The sequence below is a fragment of the Drosophila ficusphila genome, unplaced genomic scaffold, assembly GCF_018152265.1.
Source record: "Drosophila ficusphila isolate 14025-0441.05 unplaced genomic scaffold, ASM1815226v1 contig_791, whole genome shotgun sequence".
Classification (NCBI taxonomy): Eukaryota; Metazoa; Arthropoda; class Insecta; order Diptera; family Drosophilidae; genus Drosophila; species Drosophila ficusphila.
The window spans coordinates 15,556,772-15,565,336 of NW_025064737.1; the positions used below are offsets into that span (position 1 = coordinate 15,556,772).

The following is an 8,565-nucleotide window of genomic DNA, read 5'->3' on the forward strand; positions in this document are numbered from 1 at the left end:
TTCGGTTAATATTTTCACCAACTGTTGTGTATCGATGAATTTGGAAGAATTAAGTGAAGCTTTTATACCAGTGAATTGAAAGTTCCGATTTTAAAAATGTAACATTATAGGTTAAAAAGCTTAAACAAGAAAATAAGCTAACTTTGGCGGGCTGAATTTTATATAGGTACCCTTGCAGTCATCGCAAATGTCGAGTAAAATGCATAAAGGCTAAACAACATCGAAGATTTATTTTATTAATATTTCCATATTTTCACCAATTGTTCCTATGATTGTTCGTCTGATTTTTATGAAATTTAACTAAATATTCATTCATTAATTCAAATGCCACTTTAAAATCTGTATAGAAAAAGGAAATTTATACCCTCAAATTTAGTGAATTTTTTTAAATTTTGTTACATCATTCAAATTGAAAAACACGACCATAAAATAACTAATTAAGTTATGATGCACTTTTAAACGAACTCCACATAGCCTCTACCTCTAAGACTAAAAACCGTGTAAATAGTCAATTTTACAATTAGGGAAAACAAATGGATTCCGATTTAACAGATCGCATCGCCAATACTTTATATAGTTTGTCCTCAGATCAACAGCAAAACAGTCGCAGGATGAAACGAGAAAGCGGCTTAATTGCGCTGGTCTTAATATTCTGTTTAATTGTACAGACACTTCAAGATGAGCCCAATAATGTCACACAGGTCAGACAACCAACGCCTGGAGCACCCAAAGAAGCTACTACAATCAGTACAGCAGAGTCTACAATCACTGGTAGGAGACGGTGGCGAAAGTCCAGAAGAACTTTAAGGAAGGAAAACGATTGTCCACCTAATGAGGTCCATGGAAGAAGGAGTCGCTGCATCCACGCAAGGCATTCTCACAAATGGAAGAAACGTCAAGAAGAACCTACTAAATGAATTAAAGTATGGAGTAAAATAAATTTATAACTTGAATCTGTTGACTTAAAGGATCTGAATTTGATGATATTTAATTGAATATTTCTATTGTTTAAAATTAAAGAATTAAATAAAAAAAATATTGACAGCACAGCAAACGTAACTTTCACAGCGAGGCAAAACGAATGGGTTTATAGATAAGCACCGAATGAGTTCCGCATCATTTGTTTTTAAGAATATATGTTTCAGTCCGAGTAGTCTGGCACACCGTGATGCATTCCCTCGGCAGAATATACGTGCTGATCTTATTGTATTTTAATTTATTTGGGAATACTCTTCAAGATAACACAACTATTGCAGAACCAACCCCAGCTGCACCACAACCCATCACAACTATTGCAGACCCTACCCCAGCTGCACCACCTGGAAAGGATCCGGATACTGCTAAACCAGAGATTTCCAAAGAATCTTCCTCTTCCAAATGCAAGTCCACGGAGATTCTGTCCGAGAATGGGTGCGTGGATCGGGAGTATTTCCTGGACAAAATAATTATGAGATCCTGGAAAGACGAAGGCTTTGGAAAGGCAAAAGCAAGAGCAGGTCTGGTGGATGTTGGGCAGTGCAAGAGCGACGAGGTAAGGACACCCTATGGATGTGCAAAACCACCGATTCCACCGCATAGGGATTCAAATCGGATTAAAGTGCAGCACAGTAGACTAAGCCACAATAAAATCTTGAATGGCATTCCCATTTCCAAAGTAAGTCGCCAGGAGGATGACGGTGAACGCAAGGTTGTTAAAAAGCCTAGTATCTCGGGTCCCCCGATTACTGGTGAAAAACGGCCGCGAAAGTACGTTTTTATGCCAGGAAGAACTTTAAGGAAGGGATCCAAGTGTCGGCCCAATGAAGTTCTTGGAAGAAGGAGTCGCTGCATAAGGCGTTCACGCAAACGAAAAGAACGTGAAGAAGAAGATACTTAAGGGAGTAAGATATGGAGTAAGATAAATAAGTAACGTGTATCTTTTGGCTTAGGTTATAAAATGTTTTTACTCCTCTATTGTCTAAAACTATAGAATTTAATAAAAGTAATAATTTACAGCACAGTAACCGTGTTATTAACAGCGAGAACGAATGGATTGTTTAGACAAGCACCGAATAAGTTCCGCATAATTATTTTTTTTAGAATATTTGTTTCAGTTGGTTTAGTCTTGTCCAACGTGATGCATTCCCTCGTCACAATATATGTGCTGATCTTATTTTTTTTTAATTTATTTGGGATTTCTCTTCAAGATAATACAACTATTGCCGAAACTACCCCAGCTACACCACCTGCAAAGGATCCGGATACTGCACCACCTGCACAGGATCCGGATACTGCAAAACCAGAGATTTCCAAAGAATCTCCCTCTTCCAAATGCAAGTCCACGGAGATTCTGTCTGAGAATGGCTGCGTGGATCGTGAGTATTTTCTAGACAAAATAATTATGAGATCCTGGAAGGACGAAGGCTTTGGAAGAGCAAAAGCAATAGCAGGTCTGGTGGATGTTGGGCAGTGCAAGAGCGACGAGGTGAGGACACCCTATGGATGTGCAAAGCCACCACTTTCACCGCACAGGGATTCAAATCGGGTAAATGTGGATCACAAAAGTATGAGCCAAGCGTATAAGGCTTTCTTCAGGCGTACTGGCCACCAAGAAAATGTTAACGAAGTCAGGGAAAAGAGAACCCCGTACTCTGGACCTCCTGTTTCGGGACATAATCGTCCCCGGAAGAACTACATAATGCCAGGAAGGTTGTTACGGACCTTTCGCCAATGCCGACCCTACGAAACCCTCGGAAAAGATGGTGAATGCCATCGAAAGAAGGGTAAAGATGGCCATTACAAGCATACGAATCACGTTTATGGATTACAAAAGAGGCACCGACATGAGGCATATAAGGGAAACGCCCAGAATAATGAAGTCTAATAAAGAACATGTTACCAAAAATAAACTTTTCTTTAATTTTCCAAACTAGAATTACTGTCCATTTGGGCCACCAATAAGGATAACATTTGCCTCTAATATTTGTTGCAAACAACCTTCTTATATGTCAGGACATTTAATGGTCCTTTAGCATCGAGCCTTTGACAAATTTAATTTAATTTTATATTGTGTGTGCTGGGTCGTTTTGTTTTACGACACAATCCGCTTTCTTGGGGACCATTGAGAGCAAATTAGTTGCTTGCCTTAAGTCCGAGCCATTGACAAAGGATTAATCAAAACAGATAGATGAGCTTGGGCGGAGTGCGTGAGTCCTTTTAAGGCTCACATTATGCTGAAAACATGGCAGGGAATTATGAATATAAAAGCATAATTAAATGGGATTTGCGCCTCTGGGTTGGCTTTTCTTTTCAATGGAGGCCACACTTTGAAATAGCTTTGGCTTGGCAATATGGATGGCTTTGACATGCTAATTAGTTAACCTCACACGCCAGTGTGTGTGTCTGCATGTGTGTGTGTGTATGTGTTTTCCTAGTTGGGACCACATTGCTCATACGCCGCGTTTGACAGACCCCAGGCGCGGCGGCTAAGTGGCTGCTGTTTGCTGCGGGCGGCGCCCAAAACATGATGAATAGTTTTGCAATAATTACATTACACGGCAGTTTCACGCTCGGCCCGCCCGAAAGAAAGTCACACGTGGCTGACGCTTGGATCGAGTGGAAACTCTGATGACTTTCCTCTACACCGAGAGAAAAGAATTAACACAGATTTCGTATAGAAAACTATAAGTTCTTGTACGATAAAAATATTTTTATTGCACAATTTTGATTTTAATTGAAATCATTTATAAATCAAGATTTTAATCTAAGTTTATTTACAGTTTACTTGTTGATTAGGGGTTAGTCTTTCTTATGTATGAATGATAACTACAACATAAATTAACAATTAATGAAACATTTTCCCACGGTGTTCAAGTGCCACCTCAATGAGCATTCTGATATGGAGATGAACGCGGAGGCTCGCTCGATATTAATCATGTTTGGAGGTAATTAGCAATTAATAACGTTTTGCAAACTGTAAATTTATCGCCTGCTGCTCCGTCTTAGGAATTTCCCATCATAAATTACGTTACGTTTCCCGGCTTATGAATGAAGTGAAAAATGATCCGGTTGCCATCAAATGTCTGTTGCCATCGAATCCGATTTCCGTTTTATTTCAGTTGACTTTTGGCCCTTTTGATGCTTGTGGGGATTTGCTCTTGCGCTTTTGCCAGCTTATAGAATCGTCTTTTGCATATATGCAATATGCAATATGAATCTTCAAAGCTGGCATTTGCATCGTGTCGCAAACTAAGTTAATGTGATTGATGGCTTAATCGACGACTGCCCTAATTGCATCCCAAGCAGTCGGTTTAATTTCTTAACTGGTGATGTGCGTAAGCCCTTAGTGTATTTCAATCGAATGTAAATTATATATAGCAAAAGGGAATTTGTTTTTGTTTGGTACATATCAAGCTAACGCTTACCAAGCCTAGTAGTTCATACATTTTGGATATCACATAATTCTATTTTTTCCTGGAATATTATTTATACGATATTTCGATTTTTGAAAATATTCAAAGTGGCAAGGATTGCGAAATCGCTTATAAAAATCAACAGTTAACGATCCAATTAAATCCAAAGCGCCACAATGGTATTGCACGCATACCTCAAATTCCTTTGATACTTCCAATAAAATATACAGTCGGTCGTAATACCTTAAACCATTTAAGTCGCCTTCAGCCGGACAAGTGTCGGCCAAAATTTATGGTTTCGCTGCGAGAGCGACGCGTGAAATTGGCTTCTAATTGCCGGCGAATGAAATGTCACAGCCTTTGGCAGACTGAAATCTAGAGCGAGATATATATATATACTTCGCCGATGGGGGTGGGAAAATCAGCCGAAACTCATTTCGATACACTTGAGTTGATTTGTTTGCGGCCGAGGGACAGAACCAGTATACATTTCCATTTAAAATTAGACATGGATTTGGAAGTGGTTTGGCAAATCTTGTCATAAATTCCACAGCCAATTCAAATAAATCAGGGCAGTGATTAGTGGTCCGGTTCTCTTTTATTTATTAATGCATGTATAAAGAGTTTATTTATATCCGAGCATCGGATCATTCACGATGCAGCATTGCCACTTTCAGTCGCATTATTGGGGCACTCTCGCAGTACTGCTGGAATTTATGCGTCACTGCACCTGACGAAAAAGTCGAACAAGCTGCACTTGAAAATGTGGAAAAAGGTCGAACATATACGAGTACGTATAGTAAATATGTAAAAGGGACGTTGCACATGTCAGTGGCACTCGTTTTATTTACGCGACAAGTGGCAATTACAAAAATCCGCTGCCAGTCACTGCTCATTTTTGTGCAACTCGAGTGGCATTAAAATGTTGCCATTTCCATTTACCGGGTAACTCTCGGGAACCAATCTACATACATACATATAAACTCGATTGCCTTACTCTAAGTTTCAACTGATATTCCCCAATAATTGATCGGCTTTGATTCGTGCTCACTGAATCCGGGCTTCGGCATCCGATTGAAGACTTTGAGCCTTAATTGTTTGGCATATCTCTTGGCCAACTATTTGGCCGAATCCAATCAGCAGCAGATGCAGCCTTTTCATTGCCTTATTGATGCAATTGTTTACATGTGTAATTAAGTTACCAGCCCAGTAAATGTGTTGATGATGTGAACAAATTTATTTGCCATAATATTTGCATGTGTTTAAGCCGGGTATTTTATTTTGTTGTTATTTTCTTTTTTTTTTTTGTAGCTGACCATTATTGTTATTACTATGTACGAGATTCGCAGGATGCTGGACTTGGGCTCAGGCCACTCGTAAATATTTATGCTGTTGCCGTATTGTTGTCGGAATTAAAACGGCAAACATGACACTCGAAAAAATAATAAAGCAATCAGTTAAGCGCAGCAACTGTGCGGGTAATTATATAAATTGTTTACTTACGCCAACGGAATTCCCTTTGTGTTCGCATGTTTGTTTACTTATTCGCTCAGTCCGAGTATGCGAGTGCAATGAAATTTTATGTGCTTATAGTTGTGCTTAGTGTTGAATTAAAATATGCACCAGTGTTTACAACCGCCTCGGATGATGACCACTGCGATAAAAGCACGCTCGTAAACGCTACGTTCACATTCGCCATGTCATCCAGGACCCCAACGACAACGACGACGTCGCCATTTTGCCTAGATGTTGTCAAACATGGCCAGACGAGGAGTGCCGGACAGGAACACCTCACTCATTGGCCCGGCCAGTGGAGGGGGTATGAACAACACCAGTGATGACAGCCACGTATCCTTGGAGTGGAAAAAGTCATTGGGAAAACGAGAAATGCAATACTTAAAGAGTTTTATAACTACTTTAAATTTTAAGGCTTTTCTGAGCCAAATTCCAGACAAAACTAACTTTTTTAGGAATAATATAACTATTTTAATAAGTTCTCTATAATTAAGAAAAAACTTTTATAAAAAAATTATTTTACTAATTGACATGAAATATTGAAATATTATAATATAGCTCAAAAAACGATTAATATTTGTCATTGTTAAAAGGGAAGTGTGTTCTTCTGTGCTAATCAAAAAATGGAATAATTACAACATGGGTGTTTGGCAAGGTCAAGCTTTAAAAGGTATTAATTTGGCTATTTTATTTTGGAGGCAATAGTTACCAAGCAAAGTTTATTTTTCTCCCAGAATTTAATCATTTGTTTTGGGAACTGTCCATGTTGTCATCTCTGTTTGAACTGCTCACTGAGGCACTTGTTCCATTTTGTAGTTGGATTGCGGACGTTTAAGAGCTCGACTCTTCACGAAGACTCACTCACATCGAAGACCCTGATACGTCCACTGTCCCTGTTCCTTGTTCCGGACTCCTCTCTCCGGACTCCGTTTTCCGTACTCCGCCGTATTCTGTACGCCGTAGTCCGTGTTCCGTGAGGCTGTGCAGATAATGCTGATGATTTTGATGTTCGTGTCATTGTCGTTCGAAAGCGTTATGCGTGACGAAACGGAAACTCTTAAAAGGCACAATGAATAAACGCTCGAAATGAGGCCAAAAGCCGCCCAAAAAAGCAGCCCCAGTGCGACTGGTGTCTGATTTCTGGCAGGCAGTGTCCTGCGGTTCGCCATGGCACATTAAGAAGGACTCTGGCTGTAAATTCTCCCCTGTTTTATGCGCATTTCGTTACGCCCTGATGCCGTCGACGCTCTTCCTTGGCCGGAAACTCCGTGGATCCGGATCCGTGGACTCCGAGTCCAAGGCAATCGCCACGCCCCGCAAATATTTCCGGGGGAAAACAAGTCGGTGGTCGGGGAATCATTATTTTAATTAGATGCCAGTGCACAGTGGTTGCGCCCATAGGCCATAAATCGAAAAATCGACTTTAAAATAATTAGTCAAAATGTTAAGAATTTGTCTCCAAATTGTCCATATTTTGTCATTGCAAACTAGTTTTTTCCGGAAATCTAACGGGACATTCTAAAAATAGAATGCAAACTGTGAACACGTGTTCAATTTTGCTGCTGCAGTTGCGTTTTAGTGCTTTTCGTCAAAACAAAAGTGAAGTTCAAAGTGGTCGGACGTTCTCAAAAATTCACCAATTTTAATTATTTAAAATGCATTTTAAAGTTGAAGGTATTAACTTTAAAAAATTGGTTTTATGAAATTTATCTGACTAATTACATTTTATTTGTGTATTTTAGATCGATTAACCCTTTTTTGACTATTTTGTGAACGTCTTTTTCATGTTTAGTTAAAGTTTTAGTTGTGATGCCACGTTTTCCCACAAATAGTATGTATGTTAATGTGTTCGTCTGACTTTTAGGGTACTATATGCCTAAAATCAGCTGCAGAAATTTGCAGATGTTTATATAATCGGGAAAATACTGATGCCATCTATCGTTTGGCAAGGGACAGTTTTTCCTTATTTTGCTTTTGTTTTGTCCTCGTCGCTCGTGTTTGTAATGTTTTTTGAAATATTTTTATTTATTTATTTCATTGAAATTCATTTTTTAGGAGATTCCCATAAGTGTGTATTTACACGTTTATTTATTTTTAATCTTTGGTGTGCAGAAGGTGGCACCAACACTGGAAGATTTCAAAAAATTATTGAAGTTATGCAAGAGCAAATTCAAAACAACGGTTACATTCCCGAGCTAAGCCAACTACCAAAACGTGTTGATTGCATATGCAAAAGAATTGCTACTTTTTGGGATACCTACAAACGGAAGAAATCTGCAATTATGCAATATCAATCAAGTTGGTTGAATGAAATAGAAACAATTGTGTTGACCTGTGCTCATGAGTTGTCTCAACCAACACAAGAAAGTGCCAATCTTGGACGGCCGAAGATTGACTTTTCAGATTGTTCGAATAGAGCAAAACGTCGAAGGATTGCTGAAATAGCGAAAATGGATGACTCTGCTGCTTCCTTGCTTCGATCGTGCAGCTTGTCTTCAGGCCCAAAACATTGCCAAGCCGATATTGACCAAGTTTTATCACTTTTTGTGGAGACGAATTTAACGAAACATCAATATTTGCTTATTCGTAAGTTTATTAATACGCTTGTGTCATTTGATGTATTGCCGAGTTACGAGCAGGTTTTGAAAGCAAAAAAAAA

The 8,565-nt window shown here is 39.1% G+C and overlaps 2 protein-coding genes across 2 annotated transcripts; both read left to right on the plus strand.

Moving 5' to 3' along the window:
• The first annotated feature begins 1,161 nt into the window (after positions 1–1,161).
• On the plus strand, positions 1,162–1,997 carry LOC108091905. Its single transcript, XM_017191289.2, has one exon. The coding sequence runs from the start codon at positions 1,169–1,171 to the stop codon at positions 1,874–1,876; it is 708 nt and encodes a 235-aa protein (XP_017046778.1). The 5' UTR covers positions 1,162–1,168; the 3' UTR covers positions 1,877–1,997.
• A 110-nt stretch (positions 1,998–2,107) lies between these two features.
• Positions 2,108–2,888, plus strand: LOC108091899. Its single transcript, XM_017191283.2, has one exon. The coding sequence runs from the start codon at positions 2,117–2,119 to the stop codon at positions 2,861–2,863; it is 747 nt and encodes a 248-aa protein (XP_017046772.1). The 5' UTR covers positions 2,108–2,116; the 3' UTR covers positions 2,864–2,888.
• Positions 2,889–8,565: the final 5,677 nt, after the last annotated feature.

What these genes read in the sequence shown, in the direction of transcription:
- LOC108091905 (XM_017191289.2), top strand. Translation starts at nt 1,169, where the DNA reads ATGCATTCCCTCGGCAGAATATACGTGCTGATCTTATTGTATTTTAAT.
- LOC108091899 (XM_017191283.2), top strand. Translation starts at nt 2,117, where the DNA reads ATGCATTCCCTCGTCACAATATATGTGCTGATCTTATTTTTTTTTAAT.